We start from the raw sequence: 26,869 nt of genomic DNA on the forward strand, positions 1-26,869 counted from the left end.
CCGATTCGCACTTTCCGTCGCACGGAAATAGCAGGGCCTACTATAGCTTGTGAGGCGTCGCGGAATGTCGCGACACGTCGTGAGCTCGTAGGGCGGTCTGCCGTTTTCGTTTGTGGGACGGGAGCATATAAATGCAGGCAGAAAGTATAGTTTCTAGGCAAGGCAAGATAGAAGCCGCCTAGATACCCTGGCTTGTTTGGGCCCTCCCTTCCCCCCCAAAATGAAACACCATCAGGAGGTTCTAGCAGTCAGTCACAGCACCATGGGACACTGCACACACACTCAGTCACCAGAGAGCCATTTTGTTTTGTTTCCCTTCACCACACACACACACACACACACACACACACACACACACACACACACACACACACACACACACACACACACACACACACACACACACACACACACACACACACACACACACACACACACACACACACACACACACACACACACACACACACACACACACACACACACACACACACACACACACACACACACGAGAGGACTCCACTGCAGGACCCTTACTTCTAAAGAACGCGGTCGGTTGGTGGGGCCCATCAACTGGGGGTCCCCGGCCATCCAAGAGAGGAGTAGTGTAAACAAAATGGTGTGAAACTGCCACCTGGCCTACCAGAGGGTAAAATGGAGCTATTACCATTATTGCTTGCACATCAGACTGCTAAAAAAAAGTGTGTGTTATCGTATGCACATCAGACCTATCCTGTAGTAGAGAAGGGCTCAGGGCAACAGGGTGATTTCTTCAGAGGAGGGGGGGAGGGTCAGCGAGCTGCACCCCCCACCCCATATCCCCCCCCCCCCCCCCCGTCCTGGCCTGGCCGGGCCGGGCCGGGCTGCCATGCCGCCGGCTGTCGTATAAGAAGAAGGGAAAATGGCTATTTTATTTACATCGACTCCGACCCCAGAGGGGCCAGAGAAACATGTATTGTACAAACGTGGTCTGAATGCTCTGAATCCCAATCCTCCTCCTCCTCCTCCTCAAGGTAGTGCACTGTAGGTCTCTCATCCTCCTCATCCAAACACCCCCCCAGCCTAAAAGTCTTTCTTTACACACCGATGAGGATTTTTATTTGTTTGTTGCGCGATTAATTCGCCCCAATAAATCTTATATTTACCCCCCAACTGATTGTGTCTTCGAGTACATTCACACAGGATCCTGGTGATAAAGCAACGCATTTTTTTTGTTCTCAGTTAAGAGGTTGATTTTTGCCATGAATGAATAAAAAAAAAAGGCATAAACTAATATCGTTTGATGCACATTTTTAGAAGAGTTTCATTTTTATTTAATGTTTTTTTAAGTCTTCATAAATAATCACCACCGGTGTGTAAAAGGCCTGGTTTATGTTGTGGTGGCGTGCTGGCCGTCGTTGTGCACCGAATAATAGATCTACAAGCTCACAATGTTTAGCTTTTAGATGGTTTTAAACCCATTTTTGGGCGGGAACCCCTTTTAGTGTTTTAAGCATCATGTTATACTTTAGCTATTGAAAAATAGCAGATCTACAAGCTCGTAGAAAGCAAATGGTGAAAATGTGGCGCAGATCTTTGAATATAATATTTAATATATTCTTTCAGAGCAAACTCAAATCTTTGCTTCTGGGGGGGGGGGGGGGGTCCCTGGAACTACATATTTTCAGATGGGGGGGGGGGGGGGGGGTCCCTGGAACTACATATTTTCAGATGGGGGGGGGGGGTCCCTGGAACTACATATTTTCAGATGGGGGGGGGGGGGGGGGGGGTCGGTGGCCAATTACATATAATCTTGGGGGATCTTTGACATGAAATAGTTTGAGAACGACTGACAGAAACATGGGGTTTTTCAGAAAACTGAAGGCATTTGTAGAATCGTCCTCAGGCCTGACGACACTTACTACGACACAGCGTTGCACCCAAACATAAAGCAGGCCATACCTTAACGTAATAAGAACTCTATCATCCACGAATACTCCATAACTCAAGTCGACGCACTCCCTCTCTCTCTCTCTCTCTCGTTCATTCGTTGGTGTCTCTCTCCCTCTCCCGCCCTCGCTGTGAAAAGCTCGCTTCCCACAATTTTTAAAGACAGCTGCACTAGACTCACTACACTGTAAAAAGCTCAGTCACACATTTTTCTGGTTGATTTTTTTTCTTTTGAATTCAATCATCAATCATCATCATCATTATCATCATTATTATAAACATTGTTCAAAATGTTATGAAAAAAGAAATTTACACTTGTGTTGTGTGTGTTTTTTTTTGTTTGTTTTCTCTATACAAGGCAGGCAGAAAGCAGGTTACTATGTTTAACCACCCCCCCCCCCCCCACCCCCTCCCTCCCTCCCACCCCCAAATCATTCCATTCCAAATCCGGAGCCGCCGCCGCCCCCTCCTCCTCTCGCATCGTGTTCCGGTCCGTGGTTTCCCTCTTTCCAGAGTGCGTAGAAGTTGTGTGTGTGTGTGTGTGTGTGTGCCGTCCCACCCACCCCCTCCCCCGTATATATTTATATATGTATATATCAAAAAGGGTGGGTGGGAGGGGGGAAGGGGGGGGGGTTAGGTGGGGCCGGTGGAGACAAAAATCAGGGAATGAATCGATCGGTGCAACGTAAAAGAGGTGACGCCGGATGGTTAGTGTTTTTTGTTTTGTTTGTGTGATTATTTAAATCGATATCGCCGGCCCACCCGCGCCCCCGTGTGGCCGCTGTTGCCCATGCAGCAGCTGTAATGATAATAGTATCTCTCTGGGGGGACGGGATGGGGGGACGCTTTAGGAAAGGAGGCTCTCTCCCCAGGCATCCTGGCCTGAGGGGGGTCGGCGAGGGTGAGGGGGGTAGGTGAGGCGGTGGAGCCGCGGCGGGGGGCGGAGGAGAGGGGGGGAGGAGGAGGAGCGGTGGTGGAGGTAGGAGGGAGGGAGGGAGGAGTAAGACTGATGAGGAGGAGGAGGAGTAGGAGGAAGAGGAGGAGGAGGTGTGGAATGTCAGCTCATCATGTCGTTGCTGTTCACGCCGTACGTGGAGTTCTTCATGCTGTCGTTGACCTCTCTCCTGAACACAGACAGGTTCTGGGTGAACCTGCACGCACACACACGCGCACACACACGTACACAAAAGTACAAATATAAGACAATGTACTGTAGGCATTTAGCAGACGCTCTTTAATCCAGAGCGACGTACATTAACACTTTAATTGTCCGGGGTTATTTAATCCATTACATTATAGCGCCCATTCGATTTATAAACACGGACACCTTTTCCGGACGGACCGGTTCTTGTTGTGAATGTGTGTGTAGCAGCTAACAATAGCCACACCACTCTAGAGTCGATCGACAACAACGGTAGGTAAGAATAAATCTGTCGCGACTAGCGACTGGACCGCGGAGCGCCGTCTAACACAGGATCTTTTTTCATAAAAAGACGGGATGATTTAGATCGCGAGTTATGAACGTTTTAAGATTTGTTTTCATCAGCTAAACAGGGGAGGGAGTTTTTCGATGACGTCTCACTCTTGCGCAACACCGAGGATTGCCCAACAGGCGCTCCCAGGCTGTGGAGCCATGCGATCCGTTCTCATATCAATAAACTTCGTCTTTTGGACAATACTTCGTCCTGGGCGTCGGGCGTTACTAATAGAAAGGACAAAGAACTTCGTCCTGGGCGATGGGAGTGTTAAGCAAGAACAAGCAGCATGGCAATACATCACATACTGTACATAAAAAGTAGTTCGCAAGCTAAGAACGTAATAGTAGAATATCTATATAATGGAACTATGCATGTATACTTTATAGTGCTATGTCTACATAAAAATGCTATAAGTCTACATAAAATCTATCTAAGTCTACATAAAGAATGTCATGGCTAGGGCAAGTACTAGGGGCCATGATGGAGTCTGTGTGCGTGCGTGCGTCTCACCTGTCCCGGTTCTTGGTTAGCAGGTTGCGCTCTATTCCCTCCATGAGGTTCTCAAAGCATAAGTGCATAGCTTGCTGCTTCTCCGGAGGCTGGCTGTTCACAATGCTGTTCCTCAGGTCAGCGAAATACTGCAGGACGCACAACCATAAAGAGCATAGATGCCCTGTAAACATCACTCTACACGCAGGTGTTCCTATAGGATAAGTCAGGGGTCAAATGTTTTTCAGGGCAAGGACCCCCTTTAGCTGAGAGAGAGAGAGAGATGAAGCAGGGACCCCCTTTAGCTGAGAGAGAGAGATGAAGCAGGGACCCCCTTTAGCTGAGAGAGAGAGATGAAGCAGGGACCCCCTTAGCTGAGAGAGAGAGAGATGAAGCAGGGACCCTGCGCTACATAATGGATTTTTTTTCCTTCTGCACCGTACTCCTTCACTTCCTTGTTTGCGGCCCGATTAGAACGGCTCATAACTCTAAATCTACGGCGCTCTCCCAGGGTACAGGCTTTAGTTCCGACATACTATTGATCCGAAACCTCAATTCCTAACCTAACCATAACTGCAAGCACGGGAGCAGCGCATGCCGGAACATCGCATTTTCGAGTGGAGGGACTAGGCACTGTGGGTTGACTCCTGGCCACCTCCTACGTCTTTATTATTAGACAGAAAGTCCCTCTGGCCTCCGCAAAAACATCCCATCTCGCCTCCAATTGATTCAGTTAACTACAATACAAAGAAACGTGGCCATCACACACACCCATATGATGGGTCAAATGTGGGGGTCCTCAACATGAAAAAGGTTAAACTGCATGCTAATAAATGTATTGTGTATTACCTTCTCGTTGAGTAGGATGAGGCCCAACAACGGTCTGGACATGGACCACTGGTTCCGGCAGTCCTCAAAGATGATGATGTTCAGAACTGTGGACAGCATCTGTGAAAAGAAAGCAACGGGCTAATCCGTTTGAACCTCGACACGAAGATTCTTGAGCATCTATACTTTCCACTTCAAGCCTAGTGTCCCTATTCTAACCACAATGTCATAACCCTCTCTGGCGCCTATATGCCTCAGTCCCTGGACCGCCACCCTGGCCCTGGTATCGGACGGTATTCTGTACCGAGAAAAAAGTATTTGGTACATCTCTAGGTTAACAATTTGTGTGCCCAAGACGTCCTGGGAATTACCGCTATGTGGTCTGTGGACATCTTTGACATTTTTTGATTTTTATAAAAAATAAATAAAATTACAAAAATAACATTGGGCACCCTGGGTCACTATTTAGAAAATGTTGAAAGGGCACACAATGTGTTAGTCGTGGTGGCTCTACTACCTGCTGGATCATCTCTATGTTAAGATGTAGGAGTTGTGGTGGCTCTACTACCTGCTGGATCATCTCTAGGTTAAGATGCAGGAGTTGTGGTGGCTCTACTACCTGCTGGATCATCTCTAGGTTAAGATGGAGGAGACGGGGGGGGGGGTCTACTACCTGCTGGATCATCTCTAGGTTAAGATGGAGGAGACGGGGGGGGGGGGGGTCTACTACCTGCTGGATCATCTCTAGGTTAAGATGGAGGAGACTGGCGTGCTCTACTACCTGCTGGATCATCTCTAGGTTAAGATGGAGGAGACGGGGGGGGGGGGGGGGGGGGGTCTACTACCTGCTGGATCATCTCTAGGTTAAGATGGAGGAGACTGGCGTGCTCTACTACCTGCTGGATCATCTCTAGGTTAAGATGGAGGAGACTGGCGTGCTCTACTACCTGCTGGATCATCTCTAGGTTAAGATGGAGGAGACGGGGTGGTCTACTACCTGCTGGATCATCTCTAGGTTAAGATGGAGGAGACGGGGGGCGGGGGGTCTACTACCTGCTGGATCATCTCTAGGTTAAGATGGAGGAGACGGGGGGGGGGGGGGGTCTACTACCTGCTGGATCATCTCGGGGTGCTGCTGCATGATGAGCAGGAAGCGGTCGTCCGAGGCCATGGGCGCCGGGCGCTTCTTGGTGGAGCGCGACAGCTGCTTGAACAGGTAGGTAACGATGTGGTCCAGACTGGAGCAGCACCCTGTGCACACCATCGTATCTGCGCACACGCAGAGACACACACACACACACACACGCAGAGACACACACACACACACACGCAGAGACACACACACACACACACACACACACACACACACGCAGAGACACACACACACACACACACACACACACACACACACACACACACACACACACACACACACACACACACACACACACACACACACACACACACACACACACACACACACACACACACACACACACACACACACACACACACACACACAGACACACACACACACACACACGCAGACACACACACACACACGCAGATACACACACACACACGCAGATACACACACGCGCAGACACACACACGCGCAGACACACACACACGCGCAGACACACAACACACAAACACAAGCAGACACACACACACATAAAAATGAACATTTTGGAGTTATGAGGTTTCCTCCCGACAGCAGAGATATTAAGTACACCTAACTCTAAAAATCAGTTTTGACCATAAAACAGAGATTTTTCTTTTGAGGACCACGAAAATGATCCACACGTCTATTTCTCATATTCCACTGTACTTTTGGTCCTTTTGGTCCCTGTACTTTTGGTCCCTAAACAAACACTCTATAGCAATTATTACTATCAGAATATAGTGCTATAACTAAAAAAAAAAACACACACACACACTTTCACTTAATCTAACTTTAAATACAGTATACAAAGAAATGCCGGACGCATTCCTATTTAATAATTTGTTGCTTTCAAAATCTCGAAACGTTTGATTTTTGTTTTTCAACAAGGAAACGATTGGGAGGATTACAAAAAAAAAACATAATTGCAATGGTCTCAGATAACTGATGCCAGATGTATCTTACCCAGCGCGGTGAGCCCCTCTGATATGGAGGACAGGATGTACATGACCACATGAGGCTCCAGGCTGGCGATGAAGTTCATGTGGTCCTGAGTCAGCACTTCCAGCAGAGAGTAGAAGGACTGGCTGAGCTTCGGGTAGTCCTGAGTCACCGCAAAACACACCAAACATGAGTCAGCACTTCTTCCAGCAAGCAGAGAGCAGCAGAGAGGAGAGGCCTTCCTCAGAATCAACACATTGTTGTTGATTCTGAGGAAGGCCCAAAATGAGGGCGAGAGCGAGATCAGGCGAGCGAGGTGCCGAGCGTTGCGAAGTCACCATCGTCCCGAGTTATGTCCCGAAAGGGAGAGAATCGTAAATTACCCCTAGTCTCGGTAGCTCCGAGACGTCTTTTGGCGCGGGAGGTGAACCGGGAGAAAACGAGCACTCCATTTTGACTGGTTTTCTGATCATACTGTAACATACCTGTATAGGTATCCGGAGAACTCGCCAGTTTACCAAGTCGCCGCAGCGAAAGTTCTTCATCAATGTCTTCATCGTTATGCTAACATGCTGTCTTCATCAGTGTAGTATGATGTCAAACCCACAGATGTTATAGTTCATGTGTATACCAGTATGTGAGTATGTGAATACCAATGATAGTAGGCCTACCAATTAAGAATATTGTTTACTAATGATTTTTGAGTGGTGCAACCACTCCTACAACCAGCAATGTCCCTATGTCCCAACCTATGTCCTAACCTATGTCCCGATGTTTAGAGTACCAATAGGGGGTGCTGTTGTTAAACTCTAAACAACTATCCTCTCTATCTCTCAATTCAATGCAATTTAAATGAAGGTGAAGTAAAACTAGAATGCACTAAACCACGGCGAGTCTGTAAACTGGAGAGTTCTCCGGTATCCCCACCAGTAAGTTACTGTGGGGAAGGCTTAGCAAACATGTGCATACACTACGTACCAGTAAGTCACTGTGGGGAATGGAGAGCAGCAGTTTGATGAAGGTCTGCAGGGCGTTGTCCAGAGCGTCGTCGCCGTACAGCCGGAAGACGCCAAAGTTGACGTAGTTTCCGCTCAGCACGGCCTTCAGCATGGCGAAGCACACGCTCACTCCCTTCAGCTTCACCCCGTACACCTGGTCCTTCGGTACCTCCCCCAGCGTCAGGATACGGTTCCCTGAGAGAGGAGAGAAGAGAGGCATGTTAGAGGCTTCACCTGGTCCTTCGGTACCTCCCCCAGCGTCAGGATACGGTTCCCTGAGAGAGGAGAGGAGAGGAAGACCAGGACAGAACCAAGTGCAACATGGTTGAGTTTGAGCTTTTTCTGCCTTCATTGAACGTAGAGACTGGCAGAAAATGGGGAGAGAGAGAGATGGGGGAAGATACGCTGGAAAGCCCGTCGGGATCGGGAGTCGAACCCGCACCACGCCGTCAGGCTGGCTCAGCAGCCTAGGAGCCCAGACGGTTGAGCTAACCGTCCGCGCCAACATTGTTGAGTTTGTAAGGATTAAAGGTTCAACATACCGTAGGTTGTGATCATCTTGCTGGTTTCTCTGAACAGCAGGATGCCATTAGGTGAGGAGACATCAAACTGGAGCCTTTGGGATCTAGAAAAACAAAACCAATGTTCTCCTTACATCCACCGCAAGAGCCCCAACAACTATACAAATAATTTAGAGAACATGACGTGACGTCCAGCGCGTTCGCATCGAGACAGAGCCGCGTGATACGCACCTGTTGTGAACGAGCTCGGCCATGAGCTTGAGGACAGGCGTGGTGCATGCTGGGTCGTGGTACCACAGCTCTATGGCTCTCTGCAGGATGGGCATGTAGGCTGGATATCTGAGAGAGGTCCAGTGAAGGTCACACTACGACACCGTTTTAGACCCGAGGATGATTCTACAAATGTTTTCTAAAAGTTTTCTGAAAAACCTATATTTCTGTCAGTGGTTCTCAAACTATTTCATGTCAAGGACCCCCAAAAATATATGCGATTGGCCGCCGACCCCCATCTGAAAATATGTTGTTCCAGGAACACCCCCAGAAGCAAAGATTTGAGTTAAAAACGCTCTGAAAGAATATATATTCCAAGATTTGCGCTACAAGCTCATAGCACGGCACTCTGTGCAGCGCTATGAGCTTGTAGATCTGCTATTTTTCAACAGCTAAAGCATAACATAATGCTTAACACTTTGAGAGCCCACGCAAAACTGCCCAAAAATCACTTTCACCTAGAAAATCCATTCACATTTTTTATAATTCAGCTGACTGTGGAGACACATGCTAGAACGTCTTACTTTGAAATGTTTTATAGTTTCTGAGTTATTTAATTTAAACGCCAAATGCATTCTCAATGGCGAAAACACAAACTTTGGCACCACGTGTTTTTTCTCCAAAGACATCCACAGAAGTCTTGGGCTCTGCCCGTGCGGTAATACCAAAGACGTCCACAGACGTCTTGGGCACAAAATGCGTTTTAAAACACCAAAAAGGGGTTGCCGTCCAGAATGGATTCCCCATTTAAACACCACACATCTTAGGTCAGTGGTGTCCAAACTGGGGGGACGGGGACCCCCAAATGATTTTAGGGGGTCCCCAGATGATTTAGCTTAACATTCTCACTCAACAGTAAACAAACCAACATACAGTATGCAGGATATCTGCACATTTCCAAAGTTACAATTTAATCACTTTTAAGACACTTTCAATTAGAGTTCTCAATCTCTGCCCGAACCCGGCCCGACCCGACCCAGCCCGACATTTTCGGGTGGGGCCGGGCCCAAAATGCACGATAATTAGTCGGGCCGGGCCGTGCCTCGGGCTCTGTGATTTTCCGTGATTTTTTTTTTTTTTTTCAAAAATAACAATTCTGTTTGTGTAATGTATTTATTTAATATGAAGAGGGCTGAGCTGGTGAATGTTGGCGATTAACTTTTACAGTTTAGGCTATTATACTATATGTGACTGAAGGAGGAGGAGCAGCAGGCAGCAGCGCACCAAAGTGAGAATAGAACGGTGGTTGTTGAACTTGCTACCGCTGGCTGGCCTCTGGTTTGCCAACCAAATGAGCTGCTTACTGCTCAGCATCAACTATATAACTTAAGTCAACTTGCCATATGCTTAAATATTTTATAAGACCATCGATTTATCCGCAATAGCTCGTTTTGGAAACGTCGGGGCTTAACGAGACACTGCTGTCTCGTTGAACCCAGCTGGGTGAATAAGCTAAATTAGGCTACCTAATCAACGGTAAATGCTCCATATAACTATGAAAGCGCCTGCACGTAATATAGTTACATGATGACCAAGCAATGTTACAGTCACATTGTATAGGCTACAGCTATTTGGTTTACAAATCGTATCGCAGCGCGCTGTAGCCTACAGCTATTTAATTTCCCCATCGTAGCGCAGCACGCCTCGTTGTGTGCCCACTGCCCAAAATAAAAGATCTGCAAGCTGTCGACAGACTCGACATGCCATCGAGCGGCATGTTGATGGTTTGTATGTCTGTTCTTTTGGTTAGGCAACGCACATTACGCGTGGTATGTGGGTTTGAGAGGCAATGATTAATGTAAACTATACAGTAACCTAGTAGATTATAGCCAAGTTGACAATTGTCATAATATTGCCAGTAGCCTTAATTAACTGCGTCACTTCAGAGGATCGCTGCTACTTTGATTCAGAAGATGTTTACTCACCCCTGGAAATTGCTGGAAACCATTAGAATGTTGAAAATGGAACATTATCAGCCAATTGACGTGAGTTACATAAATCCTTTATTTCGGCGACTAGACTATAAGTGCGTTCTCTGACACGGTCGTCTCAATAATCCACGGCGCCGCGGCCATATAGTGGCATTTTTATTTTTCCTTTTTTTTTCACTCGGGCTTTTTCGGGTTTTCGGGCCTGACATTATGGTAATTGTTAGGGTCGGGCCGGGCCTCGGGCCGACCCAGTTAGGGTAGGGTAGGGCCGGGCCTTAATTTTCAGGCCCGATGAGAACTCTACTTTCAATACGAAAAATTGGCCAATTATTGTCAAATATTACTTGTGAGAATAGCCGATCTACATACTCACAACAAAAGTATAAAGCAGGTCTTACGTGATTCTACTTTAGCGGAGCACTTTCACCGTTTTAGATCTCACGTTAACAACTCGTTAGGCATTTAGCAGACGCTCTTGTCCAGCACGGCTTAACGGCAACAGGCAAGGCAAACGCATACATCAAACGCAGAGAGACAGTGAGGTGCCTCAGTAAACTAGGCTCACGAGTAACCCAGTCTTAACAAATTACTGTCGGAATAGCACTCTGCACATCTAAATTGCACAACTTGTTGTACTTATTCTAACTTGGGGTCATGTGGATATATATCCTTTGGTGGTTTAGTGGTGGCGAGCTCTCGTGTAGTTCAGCATTTTCATCTAAATGCAATATGCGGCACCACAGAGTGACATACGTATATCAGTTTTAACCCATTCAGGCCTGAAGACGATTCTACAAATGCCTTCAAAAAGTTTTCTGAAAAACCTACGTTTCTATGTCAGTGGTTCTCAAACTATTTCATGTCAAGGACCCCAAAAAATATATGTAATTGGCCGCGGACCCACATCTGAAAATATGTTGTTCCAGGGACCGCCCAGAAGCAAAGATTTGAGTTATAAACGTTCGCATTTCAAGATTTTTCAAAAATAGCAGATCTACAAGCACGTATCGCGGCACTCTGTGCCGTGCTATGAGCTTGTAGTTCTGCTAAAAACACCTAAAGGGGTTTCCGTCCAGATTGGGTTAAGTAGAGAAACACTGCTTTTCAGCGGTAACTAACTTAGTGTGAGGTTTTAGAACCAAGTGTCCTAATGCGTTTTAAATGGACATACAAGATTGGGTACAAACAGCACGCTGCCTTGTTGGAACTCTTGCCCTCAAAGAGCACAATGCGACGACTGTGCGTCTACACTGGAGTTGGAAGAGAGAGAACTAAAGGCTTCTTTCTGTTCAAAATGGATGTTATTGACAGTGTTATGAAGCGGTGGTCAAGAAGAGTGCCAGGTTGACAAAAGCAGTGGTTCTCAAAACGGGGTCTCCTGGGGAGGTTTCCAGGGGATCCCCACACTCCAGAAAAAAATGTCAATATAGCATCAGAATCAAGAGTTTGTTTTGACCTTACCATTTTATCCCACTATTTTGCAACCCATTTTTTCACCCAGTGTCAATTATCTAATGTAATCCTGGGCTCTACACTCCCCTCTGCCAACCTGGGGAGAGCAACGAACTGACCTCATGCTTCTTTCAATGCATGAGTCCCAAGCCGCCTCTTTACACCTGACAGGGGGGAGTTTCCCCGGTTGTACGTAGCACGTGGAAGGAACACGTTATTCCAACCAGTTCCTTTCCCTTCCATCAGGCGCCCCGGCTGGCCAGGGGGGGGGGGGGGGGGGGGGGGGGGTAGTTTAGAGACCAGGATTACTGCATATTTTTTGTGAGGGTACCTACCCTAGGGGACACGGGGAGAACATGCAAACTCCACACAGAAAGGCCCTTTCACCAACCCCGCCTCGGGTATGGGCACTGATGACGCGGAGGAGAGAACACGCCGCCAGTGCCCACACAGCGTCCCCAGTGGGAATCGAACCCAAGACCTTCTAGCTGTGAGGCGACAGCACTACAGACTGCACCACCGTAGCGGATTCACAAACTCACAACGGGGCGGGTCTCTGGAGAAATCTTGAATAATGTTTTAAACAAATGTTCTCTTATATACCTGATCCCAGTTTTTTAAATCATCATTTTAAATCACATTTTAGTTTAGTCAGCTAAATCTACAGTTGATTTAGTCGACTAAAATGTATTTCGGGAGACCTTGATGGCGTCATAACGCCAGATTTTTACTTTAGCTGTGTGCTGGAGCACGACACTCACATGCAACCAAGCATAAAAATGTGTTGTCCCTAACGATTTAGTCTAGTTTTTGTTGATGAAATTGTCAATATATTTAGTCATAGTTTTAGTCATCATAAGCTTAGTTTTTATTTAGTCTTCGTCAGAGGGGGAAAAAAAGGTAGTCCACGAACATTTTTCGTCATAGTTTTAGTGCAGGGGTTCTCAACCCGTGGGTCGCGACCCCTCGGGGGGGTCGCCAAATTATTTTAGGGGGTCCCCAAATTATTTTCAAAAAAGAAGATTTTTTTTTAAATTTTATTTTCACGATTTTTCAAAAATAGCAGACCTACAAGCTCGTAGCGCGCCACTCGGTGGCGCGCTATGAGCTTGTAGATCTGCTATTTTTCAATAGCTAAATTATAACAATGCTTAAAACACCAAAAGGGGTTCCCGCCCAAAATGGTTTAAGGTTATTGTAGCAGTCAATTTATATTGGGGGTCGGGAGGGGGCGGGGCGGGGGTCCCCGAGACATTGCCAAAGCATTTCCGGGGGTCCCCGGCCAAAAACGTTGAGAACCCCTGGTGTAGTGGACAGAATGAGCGCTGCCGTTAAAGGATACATCCAGTCAAAGAGCATCATGAAGCTGGTCTTAGCGTTGAAGGCAAAGGCGATGCCTCTCAGGTCCCGGACCAAACCCACCAGAGTCCTCTGCAAACGGGAGAGAGAGACATAGGAACACACAACGTTAGAGAGAGAGGGGCGCGCTGGGTTTGAATGTTGCCTTAATGTTGTACATATTGGGCCACCAGGGCCGTGCCTCGGTGAGTTTAGAGCTGGCCCAGTCTGACTTAGAAAAGAGGGGCCTAGATAGCCCAGAGCCTTAGATATAGACAGAGTCACTTCATGGGGCTTCAGTCCAATGGGCGGCTCTCCTACATAGACTTCTATTGAGAATGGGGACAACCAACTGGGACAAGTCCTGGACCAGAAGTAGGCAGAAATGCATTGGACTCAGGCAACAGTCCAGCTTTAATGTTCTTTAATCCCTCTATTTTAGATTGTTTTGTAGTAATAGCATTTAACAAACATTAAAGAGACTTTAGTTGTTACTGTACAATACTTTAAAACAGTTGTCATGTTGCACACATGCTTAAAATGGCTCTTATTTGCGCCAACCTTTTCCCACTAATTTTCCCAGTCGATAATTAAATCCACGCTACGTGCCGCCTGCACAAGGGTGCTTCTCAGTGATTGTTAAACAGCCATGGGGCATTGTGAAGAGCTGCGTGCGGAGGGAGGGATCTTACCTTGGCTTCCTGTTCATTGAAGGTGTTGGTGCTGAGCATCTGAGCCACGGTTTCAAACGCAGCTGTGAGCGGCAGCATGAACTGTTCGAACTGGTCCTCGTCCTCGCCTAGAAGCACACCACACAGCAAGTTAAGCCCTGTTACCGAGCAAACACACTATAGCAATGATGACTCATCAAAACATAGAGCCTGTTAACACATTGAGAGCCCACGCAATACTGCCCAAAATCACTTTCACCTAGAAAATCCATTCACATTTTTTATAATTCAGCTGACTGTGGAGACACATGCTGGAACTTTTTACTTTGAAATGTTTTATAGTTTCTGAGTTATTTCATTTAAACGCCAAATGCATTCTCAATGGCGAAAACACAAACTTTGGCACAACGTGTTAAAAAAAAAGTGTTTTGATTTTTCTGATTTTTTTTAATAAAAAAAAAAATATATATATATATATATATATATTTTTTTTTTTGAAAGACGTCCATAGACGTCTTGGGCTATGCACGTGCGGTAATACCCAGGACGTCCACAGACGTTTTGGGCACAAAATGTGTTAACACTTATCGTAACAGAATATCCCCCCCCCCCCACACACACACACCCTTTAACCCATAAAGACCTGAGACCAGATTCTACAAAATGTCTTCCAAATCCTGACCGTGGTGCTCAATCAATCAATCAGATGTTATTGTCACTTCCACACTGGGCACACATGACATGTTAAGGACCCACAGAATTTGGCCACGGACCCCCATCTGAAAATTCCATTTTCCGGATTTTCCGGATTGCCACCCTACAAGCTTGTAGGGTGGCAATCGGTGCCGCACTATGAGCTTGTAGATCTGCTATTTTTCAACAGCTAAAGTTTAAGCTTTGGGGGAGATAGAGAATGTCATGTGACAGAAGAAGAGTCACTTGTCAGAGTTTAGAGAATAATAAAGTTTGACCGAGTTCCCTGACATTGTCTCGAGTAATAACAGAGCAAACTGCCTCCGGCTCAATTCCAACCAAACCAAGGAGATGGTGGTGACCAAGAGGGTCAAGCCCAGGTACCCAGCACCATCGATGGGGAGGTGGTGGAGATTGTAGACAACTACAAGCTTGGACTGACTGGTCTGACAACTCTGATGCACTCTACAGCAAGGGGGACAGCAGGATGTTCTTCCTGAGAAGGATCAGATCTTCTATCGTAGTGTTGGTCCGACGTCCCAATAATCAGACAGCCATAAATCTGACAGTAACCCTAATCCCCCTAACCCTAAACATAACCACGCACGGAAGCCACAGGGTGAGTTTTAACCAGCCACGTACAGTATTCGGACTGATGGGGATCTGATGGTAATTCCGACGGAGCATTAGTCCAACATTCGGGAACAACGGTTGGACTAGCGACCGAACATGCGCTGCTCTCCCGTGCTTGCGGTTATGGTTAGGGTTTGAGGTTGTCGGTCTAATGACTGTCGGAACTAAAGCCTGCACCCGGACTAATGCGTGTCGGATTAACGATTGCTGCCCAAAAAACCCAAAAACATGATTGTTTGGAATTGCATGCTGGGGGGACAGAGCGGGTGACACTGTGACAACCTAAACGGGCCAGGGAGGAAGGCGTGCTCCGGTCATGAGGACCTCACTGGAGGGAAGGGGGGCGGAGGAGGAGGTGCGTACAGCGAGGAGGTTGTAACCCTAACCCAGCTGAGGAAGAGAGGAGGAAACGACAGAGTTCACCTACCCGGGGTGGAGCTGTACGAGACTTGGCAGGTCCTTTGTGCCAGTAGTAGCTCTGAGGATTTGCAACGAGACACACAATGGTCGCTGTGCCAGGTCTACTGTAACATAGTCTCTGTACCCAGGCTTTGATTTTCGTTCGCGTTCGGCTCAAAAAAAATGAAAGCCTGGGGGAACGCGACACATTTCCTGGTCTAGGAGTGGGAGGAGTCAACTACAGTGCAGTGGGGGGCGTCACTTTCCTCCGCTGATTTCTACCAGGGAGGGGAGGGGCGTAGGGGGGCATGGATGGAGGGCTCTGATTGGTGAACCAATATTATCCAGCGGTTGCTCCAAGCGCCCGCCCGCCCCTCTAGACCAGAAAGCCCACTGGCTAGGCCAGGCTAACCATAACATAACTTGGAATAATAGAAAACTGACACTTCTCTTTCGCATTGCACTGATTGAAATGGACACCATTTGTTCTGGGGTGGGATACGGTGAGGACTGAAATGTCCCCCGCGGGATCAATAAAGGTTTTATAAGGGCCTAATAAGGGCCTTTCTGTGTGGAGTTTGCATGTTCTCCCCGTGTCCCCTCGTGTCTCTAAACTACCTCCCCCTGGCGCCTGATGGAGGGGAAAGGAACTGGTTGGAAATAACGTGTTCCTCCCACGCGCTACGTCCAACCAGGGATACAAATTAAATAAATAAAAGGTTATCCATTTGTCTATAACAACAATCAAAACCAAAGCAGTGCACGTGTCTTTAGTAGCGACAGCGCTCGCTACACAATGCGTTTTTCGTTGGAGTTTTGTTCACGCTCGTGCTACTCAAACACCAGCGGGATTATTATTTCATGTTAACATTCAACTATCAGAGAAGGTATAGCCCAGGTAAACAAATGATTCCTTTCCACTTCCTTCTTTTGGTAAGGATGTCAAGTCAAAGTTGTACGATTTGTCACACACGTTACCGCAGTGAAATTTGTTCTCCGCATTTGACCCATCTCTTGGAGCGGTGAGCCGCAGCCAAGGAGCGGTGAGCTGTACCGTGCCGCGCTCGGGAACCATTTGATTAGTTGATTTGACCCCCCAATCCAACCCATTGATGCCGAGTGCCAAGCAGGGAGGCCCATTTTTACAGTCTTTGGTACGACACGGCCGGGGATCGAACCCCAACCTCCCAGTTTCAGGGCGGACACTCTAACCACAAGGCCACCGTCTGGTATAAGTCTTTCACATTGCAGCGTTCACATTGCCAGAGTACGCATGAATCGAATCGTACTCCAGAACACCTCTCCAGTCGTACTCGGGTACGGTACGGTGTTCCGAACTCTGTTCCCACTAATCACAACATCTGGCAAGTGACCACAGTCTGAATTCACCCTGAGATGTACTCGATGATGACTGTGTGTGTGTGTGTGTGTGTGTGTGTGTGTGCGCGTGTGTGCGTGCGTGCGTGCGTACCTAGATCCACCATGAGAAGGCGTCCCAGGGCAGTGTAGAAGGTGGTTCGACAGCGCATGTCACTGAGATTTGATTGGTTGTTGACGCCCAGGAATGAGAAGTGCTCACTCTGAAATGAACAAGAACACTCGTTTAGTTCACTGTAAAGGATCAGCAGGTTCATACAAAGTCTGTCCATGTTACATATCCTTTTTGGGCGGGAACCCCTTTTGGTGTTTTAAAGCATTATGTTATACTTTAGCTATTGAAAAATAGCAGATCTACCAGCTCATAGCGCGCCACTCGGGCGCGCTATGAGCTGGTAGGTCTGCTATTTTTGAAAAGTCGTGAAAATGTGGTGAAAATCTTTGAATATATATTATTACAGAGTGAACATTTTAACTCAAATCTTTGCGGAGGGAGGTCCCTGGAACAACATATTTCCAGATGGGGGGGGGGGGGCGGAGGAATATTACATATAATCTTTGGGGTCCTTGACATGAAATATTGAGAACCACTGATACAGAAACATAAGGTTTTTCAGAAAACTGTCAGGATTTTGAAGACTTTTTTTTTTAAAATGTCGACATCAGGCCTAAATGGGTTAAGGACCAAGGACCCCTTAGCTGAGAGAGAGAGATAAAGCAGGTTGAGAACCACTGGGACAGATGGAGAACTCTAAACCTGTATACATGTTGTGAACCACTGGGACAGATGGAGAACTCTAAACCTGTATACATGTTGTGAACCACTGGGACAGATGGAGAACTCTAAACCTGTATACATGTTGTGAACCACTGGGACAGATGGAGAACTCTAAACCTGTATACATGTTGTGAACCACTGGGACAGATGGAGAACTCTAAACCTGTATACATGTTGTGAACCACTGGGACAGATGGAGAACTCTAAACCTGTATACATGTTGTGAACCACTGGGACAGATGGAGAACTCTAAACCTGTATACATGTTGTGAACCACTGGGACAGATGGGAGAACTCTAAACCTGTATACATGTTGTGAACCACTGGGACAGATGGAGAACTCTAAACCTGTATACATGTTGTGAACCACTGGGACAGATGGAGAACTCTAAACCTGTATACATGTTGTGAACCACTGGGACAGATGGAGAACTCTAAACCTGTATACATGTTGTGAACCACTGGGACAGATGGAGAACTCTAAACCTGTATACATGTTGTGAACCACTGGGACAGATGGAGAACTCTAAACCTGTATACATGTTGTTGTGTGTGGTGTATATTCTTACTGTATGGTTATTAACCCATTTTGACCTGAGATCAGATTCTAAAAATGTCTTCTACATCCTGAGTTTTCTGAAAAAGCTATGTTTCTATGTCAGTCGTTCTTTGATTTTTCAAAAATAGCAGACCTACAAGCTCGTAGCGTGCCACTCGGTGGCGCGCTATGAGCTTGTAGATATGCTATTTTTCAATAGCTAAAGCATAACATAATGCTAACACCAAAAGGGGTTCCTGCCCAGAATGGGTTAAACATGTATAAATGTGTGTGGTGTATATTCTTACTGTATGGTTATTCAGCATGAACTGCACAGCACTGAGTTTCACCAGCTTCCTCACACTGCTGTACGTGATCACGCAGCTCGTTAAGGAGAACAAGTCATTCATAAAACAGCAACAACATGAAGTAAATGGTGCATTTATGTAGTGTTTTTTAACTAAAGCGTTTGACATATATTGTGCAACACACACACACACACACACACACACACACACACACACACACACACACACACACACACACACACACACACACACACACACACACACACACACACACACACACACACACACACACACACACACACACACACACACACACACACACACACACACACACACACACACACACACACACACACACACACACACACACACACGGCGGTGGAAACCATGCAAGGCACCAATCGGGAGTAATTAGGGGTTCAGAGTCTTGCTCAAGGACACTTCGACACCAACTCTGGGAGAGGCTGGGATTGAATTCAGCTGCTCTACCGGCCACTCTACCCCTGAGCCACTACCGTCCCCGTAAAGTAACTTAGAAAACTAACTAACTTAAACTGGACCTGAATTGTATCTGTACTACGTCTAGCTCAGGGGTGGGCAACTGGCGGAAGGTGGGGGCCACATGCGGCCCCCACCTTCACTTAATGTGGCCCTCAGGTTAATGTCAGAATACTGATATAACATTGGTTTCGGCTGTTAAAATTTCACAACATGCAAACATGACCCGCTTTAATTACTTCAGTCTAAATTAGTAGCTCATTGCTCAATACAAGTATAATTAAAGGCATTTGAAATTACATAAAAATGTTAATTTTCAGGATTCCAATTCAAAAATAGCAAACAATAATTAAAGATTTCAATTTGAATATAGCAAAAATAGCCGATCTACAAGCTCAAAACGCGTCGCAGCGCGACGCGTTTTGAGTTTGTAGATCGGCTATTTTTGCTACAACCGTATTATGGCCCTAGGGAGTGAGTGTGGAAATATAGTGGCCCTCTCCATCGTCAAAGTTGCCCACCCCTGGTCTAGCTTGTAGACAGTGCAGTGCCTTCAGGAAACTAGGATCCCAGGTAAACCAGGATATGGATGATGGGGGTTCAAGTGGTTATAATTACACGTAAATCCTCAGTCATTTCAAACAGAGTTCCAATTTATATCGTCTGACTGTCGGGTGAAAACCTCATTAACAGTGTTGTTTTTGGCAGCGAAATTTGATTTTAGTTTTAGTCATAGTCTCTTGAATAGTTTTCACTTAGTTTTAGTCACATTTTAGTCACCTGGAATGTTTTAGTGTTAGTCTAGTTTTAGTCGACTAAATGTCATGAGATTTTAGTCGACTAAATCTACGGTTGATTTAGTCGACTAAAATGTATTTTGGCGGGGCTTGATGCCGTCGTAATGACTGTTTTTACACTTGCTGAAAATAGCCGATTTACAAGCTCACAACGCGTCGCGCTGCGACGCGTTGTGAGCTTGTAGATCGGCTATTTTCAGCATGCAACCAAGTGTAAAATGACTTGTACTGGATATCTTGTCCACTAGTCCCTTCCTAACATTTTAGTCTAGTTTTTATTTGTTGACGAAATTGTCGATATATTTAGTCTTAGTTTTTGTCATCATAGATTAGTTTTTATTTAGTTTCTATTTATTTTTTGTCAATGAAAAAAGGTAGTCGACGAACATTTTTTGTTTAGTTTTAGTCGACGAAAACAACACTGATTATGTCCCAAACTGTTACTTTTCAGGATTCAAATAAAAGAAAATAGAAAAAGTAGCAGATCTACAAGATTCAGCTGCTGCTTTCACCTGACGCTGTAGTATATGGATATGGAGATAAGAAAAAGCAAAAGTAGCTGATCTACAAGCTCAAAACGCGTCGCAGTGAGCTTATAAATCGGCTATTTTTGCTACGACAGTAATATGCAATGTGGCCTTCTGCAGTGAGTGTGGAAATATAGTGGCCCTCTCCATTGTCAAAGTTGCCCACCCCTGTCTTAAATAATTGTAATTAATGTTGGACAAAAGGAACTGCAAAATGCAACAATGAGGAATATACTTTCCCTGGGAATCATTTTTGTCTGGACTGTAATATTCAACCTCAAAGCATTGTTTGTAAGTACAGTATATAGGTGGGCTTAAGACATTATTGGTCAAAGCTCTGTGACAAAATGTGGCCAAAAGAACAATAATTAGCATTGCTAAAATAAAATGTTCACAAACAGCTGTACAACACACACACACACGCACACGAACAAACACACACATGCGTGTCAAGGATATCCTAAAGAGAGGTCGTTGAGTAGCTGCAGTGTCTTGGAGGTGATTGGTTCACACTGACCCCAGTACTTCAGATTGGTGATGCTGCAGTAAAGATAGAAAACAGTCACATGTGAGTTCATTATTATTATTATTATTATTAATCCATTGAGACCTGGAACGCATCCATGTCACGTTAGCGTTTAACCACATTAACCATTAACCCATTTTGGGGTGGGAACCCGTTTTGGTGTTTTAAACATTGTTATAATTTAGCTATTGAAAAATAGCAGATCTACAAGCTCACTTGTAGGTCTGCTATTTTTGAAAAATCGTTAAAATGTGCCTCAAATCTTTCCGAAAATTGTCATGATTTAGAAAACTTTTTTTTTAAATTTCGACGTCAGGCCTGAATGGGTTAAACACTTAACCCGTTGCGACCGCAGGCCCTTGTGGACGTCGACCCCAGGCAGGGTTCGAACCCACAACCTTCTGCATGAAGGGCCTTATGCTCTGTAGGGTCGGCCCAATAAGCGGCTGGAAATGAGCACAGAGTCAGGAGGTAAAATGTAGCCACACCGTGATTTATTCCCAAAAGAAGGTTACAGCTACATGGGAAATGGCATCACACAAGCAGCAGACAAATAGGACAGGGTGGTGTGCAGCCCCACCATGTCCTAACCCAGGGGTTCTCAACGTTTTTGGCCGGGGACCCCCGGAAATGCTTTGGCAATGTCTCGGGACCCCCGCCCCGCCCCCTCCCGACCCCCAATATAAATTGACTGCTACAATAACCTTAAACCATTTTGGGCGGGAACCCCTTTTGGTGTTTTAAGCATTGTTATAATTTAGCTATTGAAAAATAGCAGATCTACAAGCTCATAGCGCGCCACCGAGTGGCGCGCTACGAGCTTGTAGGTCTGCTATTTTTGAAAAATCGTGAAAATAAAATTTAAAAAAAAAATCTTTTTTTTTCTTTTGGAAAATAATTTGGGGACCCCCTAAAATAATTTGGCGACCCCCCCCCCGAGGGGTCGCGACCCACGGGTTGAGAACCCCTGTCCTAACCACTACACGGGATGCATACGCAAATTAGACACACCAACGGACCGACATGCAGAAACAACGGTCGGACATGTGCTGCTCCCGTGCTTCTGGTTAGGTTAGGTTAGGGTTTGAGGTATAGGATGTCGGTCTAATGACGGTCGGACCAACAGTATGTCTAAACTAAAGCCTGTACACCACTAAACTAGGGCGGCCCCAGTACGTTTGGGAGGAATGGTTCACAACTCAGACTGTGTGCTAGGTCATTTTTCTTTCGGTTATAATCCATAATACTGTACATTTATATCACTGTTACGAAGATGTTTTGTGTGGAGTTTGCATGTTCTCCCCGTGTCCCCTAGGGTAGGTACCCTCACATGTTCTCCCCGTGTCCCCTAGGGTAGGTACCCTCACATGTTCTCCCCGTGTCCCCTAGGGTAGGTACCTTCACATGTTCTCCCCGTGTCCCCTAGGGTAGGTACCCTCACATGTTCTCCCCGTGTCCCCTAGGGTAGGTACCCTCACATGTTCTCCCCGTGTCCCCTAGGGTAGGTACCTTCACATGTTCTCCCCGTGTCCCCTAGGGTAGGTACCTTCACATGTTCTCCCCGTGTCCCCTAGGGTAGGTACCCTCACATGTTCTCCCCGTGTCCCCTAGGGTAGGTACCTTCACATGTTCTCCCCGTGTCCCCTAGGGTAGGTACCTTCACATGTTCTCCCCGTGTCCCCTAGGGTAGGTACCTTCACATGTTCTCCCCGTGTCCCCTAGGGTAGGTACCTTCACATGTTCTCCCCGTGTCCCCTAGGGTAGGTACCCTCACATGTTCTCCCCGTGTCCCCTAGGGTAGGTACCCTCACATGTTCTCCCCGTGTCCCCTAGGGTAGGTACCCTCACATGTTCTCCCCGTGTCCCCTAGGGTAGGTACCTTCACATGTTCTCCCCGTGTCCCCTAGGGTAGGTACCCTCACAAAAACATGCAGTAATCCTGGTCTCTAAACAAACTGCCTCCCCCTGGCCAGCCGGGGCGCCTGATGGAGGGGAAAGGAACTGGTTGGAATAACGTGTTCCTTCCACGCGCTACGTCCAACCAGGGAAACTCCCCCCTGTCAGGTGTAAAGGAGCAACTTGGACACTCAGGCAGGAAGGAAGCATGAGTTCAAGTCCGTTGCTCTCCCCATGTCCCCCATATATGGGGACTAGGTTGACGGAGGGTGTGTAGAGAGCCCAGGATCACATTAGATAATTGGCACAGGGGTGAACAAAATGGGTTACAAAATCGAGGGATAAAAAAAAAAAATGATGTTTTGTTTACTTACATTTTTCCAATGAAGACACTAAGTACCATGGTCTCATCGTTGAGGCCCAGGACCTCCGATAGCCGTCTGTAAAGCTGGAAAGAGACACACACACTGGCAACTCAACACCTGTGCTTTATAATCATAATCACAGACAAGACAAACGGACAGACAGACAGACAGACAGACAGACAGACAGACAGACAGACAGACAGACAGACAGACAGACAGACAGACAGACAGACAGACAGACAGACTAAGAACAGCAACCCTCTGAACATTCATTTCAAATAAGGTTTTCTCATCGCAATGACATGAGGTGTATTGCCTCATTTAGTACTCATTTTTCGACCGCAAGATCATGGATTTCACAATGCCACGCCAGACTTCCCGGTCCTTCATTGCCATCCCCAGTTCCTGCTTACTGATGCCTGTGTCCCCTATAGCGATGACATCAGGGACCGAAGGGAAGATATAACCTCATTGTCATGCTGCTCTGTAGCAGTGGCCGGCAAACTGTGTTCTTCTGGATCGGACTAGTGAAGAAACACGGGGAAGGCTGCCGTATATTAGATAAGTCGATGGGCGGCTCTTCCAAGAGAGATTTTGCGCTCTCGTTAGAAGGCGGGTGTAAGTGCCATCCAACCGTTTCTCTAATTTCTTTGAAAGTGTTTGAAAGTGTCTAATTTCTTTACTACAAGTGTTTCTTGTAGTAAATCTGCTATTTTGGGTAAGCAACACAACATACAACTAAAGTATAAATGAGACATCATGTTTTCCCAACAGGAAATCACATCTGCACTTAGGAGACGAATTTGTTTTCTTCACAAAGTCATCATGAAACTCATCCTCTGGCCTGGGCTGTGGCTCAGCGGTCCAGGCACCTTGGCTGGTAGTCCAGTCTGGCAGTGTGCCGCGGGTTCCACTCTCGATCCCGACGGCCTTTACTGCATGTCTTCCCCCAATCTCTCTCCCCATTTCCTGTCAGCCTACTGTCTATCCCTCCATAAAAAAGATATATAAAAAAGGTGAAAGCCACAAAAAAAACATACAAAAAAATAAAGAAACTCATCCTCCAAAACTCCCAGGTCACAAAGAAAACACAATGGCTGCTCCTCAGGAATGCCAGTATATCTGCCCACCTCGATGGAATGCCAGAGGTAATGCACCAGATCTTATGGGCACAGAGGGACCCGTGTCCTCTTTTTAAATTAAGCGCAACATAAAGGTTCAGTGATATAGTCCTCTTTGAATTGAATGTAATATAATGTCATGTCCACCCTCCATTGCTCCTGACGATTTATGTTTGACTGTATTAATGTAAAGGTTATTCATAAAGTATACTGAGGAGACCTCTTCTCCATGGGTGATTACATCTTCTATTCCAAAACATTTAGTGTGTGTGTGTATATTTGGTATTGCAGTTTAGACCCAAACACATGAACGCGCTGGTCCGTTGACTATCATTGCGCACGGTCATGATGACACGTGAACACTGTTTCATACGTGAACGCGTGCAATGATAGTCAACGGCCAGCGCGTTCACGATTTGGGTCCAATCCATCCCAGAATGCACCCTACCCGGAAGGAGGAGTGAAATCGCCTCATGTGCTTTTGAGCAACTCAATGCAAGTGGATGGGAGGAGAAATCCGGTGCCGTCTCTATGGAGCACCGAAGTCCTGACGTCACTGTCAGTAGAGGGCGTCAGTCCACAGGTTCATGTACTTCTTATTTGCATTGTAATCTCCATAGGGGGATTTTAGATCGCCTCATATAAGAACTGTGTTTGAAAAATAAACCGATCACCCCGGCCTTTTCACTCATATGGATATGAAGCATCGACTGAAGGTGGAAATGTACAGATATACCCAAAGAGTAACAAAATAAGCGTTAGAAACGAGTCAAACAACCCAGAGACTACATTTCCGGGTAGGCAGGGTGGCTGCATCTGCCCGTCGCACAACAGAAACTGAATGTCAATTACGTTTATTTTTATTTTATTGATATTTAATGTTTCGTGGTTAGTACGAGTCGAGTCACCACCAGCTGAGCTTACGTCAACGAGGAATCTCAGGAACGCAATGTGTTGACAGCTGGGCGTGACGTATATTAGCAGCGACATTGCCTTCATATGTAGTTTCAAGGCTTTTGCGGCCACATTAATTCCATTTTCTCCAGAAACTGGCTGTATCAAATATGAATGGACATCATTAACGACGCACAGCCACTCCCCTGACAGAAAGGCCGGGGTGGTCGGTTTATTTTTCAAACACTCTTATATGAAGCGACCTAAAATCGCCCTATGGAGATTTCAATGCAAATAAAAAAATCACACCCGTGTGAACTGAGTGGTGTAAGGTCTTATATAGCCTGATCAGCTCTGATCTAACGTAATGTCTGACGTAATGAAATCACACCCGGGTGAACTGGGTGACCGTAGCAACCATGCTCATTTTTTCTGCACAGACAGACAGACAGACAGACAAACAAAGCCAGTTGTAGGAGTGGTTTACACCACTCAAAAATACATGAACCTGTGTGTTGGCGCCCTCTACTGAAAGTGACGTCAGACTTCGGTGCTCCATTAATATATACTCTAAGGTTAATACCCACGTGAGGTTGAATGGAGTTCTGGTGAGGGGCTGGTAGGGAAGCCAAGACAAAAACATATTTGGGGGCTAAGCTAGCTACTCGGTGTACGTTCCACCACTTATCTGGGCTGTTCACGGTACTGTGCAGATTCGGCCCGGTTAAAACAAAGAAGAACACACTCAACGTCAGTCAGTGAAGTAAGTCTAGGTTTTAGTGCTTTGATGAACAAGGGATTTAACCCACTAAGACCTGAGGACGCATACATGTCGCATTAGCTTTTAAACCACCACTTTTTAAACTTTAGATGTTGAAAAATAGCAGATCTACAAGCTCATAGCGCTGCACTTGTAGATCTGCACATTTTGAAAAATCGTGAAAATTTGTCGCAAATCTTTGAATATATATTCTTTCACAGTGAACGTTTTTAACTCAAATATTTGCTTCTGGGGGTTCCCTGGAACTACATATTTTCAGACGGGGGTCGGCGGCCCATTACATACAATTTTGGGGCTCCTTGACATGAAATAGGTTGAGAACCACTGACACAGAAAGACATTTAGAAGACATTTTGTAGAATCTGGTCTCAGTCATGAATGGTTTAATCCATTGAGACCTGGAACGCATCCATGTCACGTTAGCGTTAGCGTTTTAAACATTATGTTATAATTTAGCTATTGAAAAATAGCAGATCTACAAGCTCATAGCGCGCCACCGAGTGGCGCGCTATGAACTTGTAGGTCTGCTATTTTTGAAAAATCGTTAAAATGTGCCTCAAATCTTTTCGAAAATTGTCATGATTTAGAAAACTTTTTTTTTTTTAAATTTCGACGTCAGGCCTGAATGGTTTAAAGCTAATCACCACAGCATCCACAGAGCAGCAGTAGCAGAACCGACACTGTGGGATCAACTTGACTCCATCAATAATGTATCGTACATCAAGACAC

The 26,869-nt window shown here is 46.2% G+C and overlaps 1 protein-coding gene across 3 annotated transcripts in view; it reads right to left on the reverse strand.

The window, feature by feature from the left end:
- Positions 1–2,353: 2,353 nt before the first annotated feature.
- xpo7 (exportin 7) overlaps positions 2,354–26,869 on the reverse strand; it is a 68,220-nt gene continuing 43,704 nt past the window's right edge. The window contains exons 15-28 of one of the 3 annotated variants that reach the window (XM_079524369.1): positions 23,354–23,427; positions 21,017–21,097; positions 18,736–18,799; positions 17,206–17,314; positions 14,031–14,137; positions 13,343–13,431; positions 8,579–8,686; positions 8,369–8,451; positions 7,807–8,021; positions 6,853–6,991; positions 5,836–5,975; positions 4,746–4,844; positions 3,918–4,060; positions 2,354–3,080 (exon numbers count right to left, since the gene is read on the reverse strand). In XM_079524369.1, the coding sequence (XP_079380495.1) occupies positions 2,987–3,080; positions 3,918–4,060; positions 4,746–4,844; positions 5,836–5,975; positions 6,853–6,991; positions 7,807–8,021; positions 8,369–8,451; positions 8,579–8,686; positions 13,343–13,431; positions 14,031–14,137; positions 17,206–17,314; positions 18,736–18,799; positions 21,017–21,097; positions 23,354–23,427 (1,545 nt within the window). In that variant the 3' untranslated portion in view covers positions 2,354–2,986. Of the gene's footprint in view, positions 3,081–3,917; positions 4,061–4,745; positions 4,845–5,835; positions 5,994–6,852; positions 6,992–7,806; positions 8,022–8,368; positions 8,452–8,578; positions 8,687–13,342; positions 13,432–14,030; positions 14,138–17,205; positions 17,315–18,735; positions 18,800–21,016; positions 21,098–23,353; positions 23,428–26,869 lie in introns of all 3 variants that reach the window. The other 2 variants (XM_079524368.1, XM_079524367.1) reach the window with 2 other exon arrangements.

The sequence above is a fragment of the Electrona antarctica genome (genome assembly GCF_951216825.1).
Source record: "Electrona antarctica genome assembly, chromosome: 16".
In the NCBI taxonomy this organism is placed as follows: domain Eukaryota; kingdom Metazoa; phylum Chordata; class Actinopteri; order Myctophiformes; family Myctophidae; genus Electrona; species Electrona antarctica.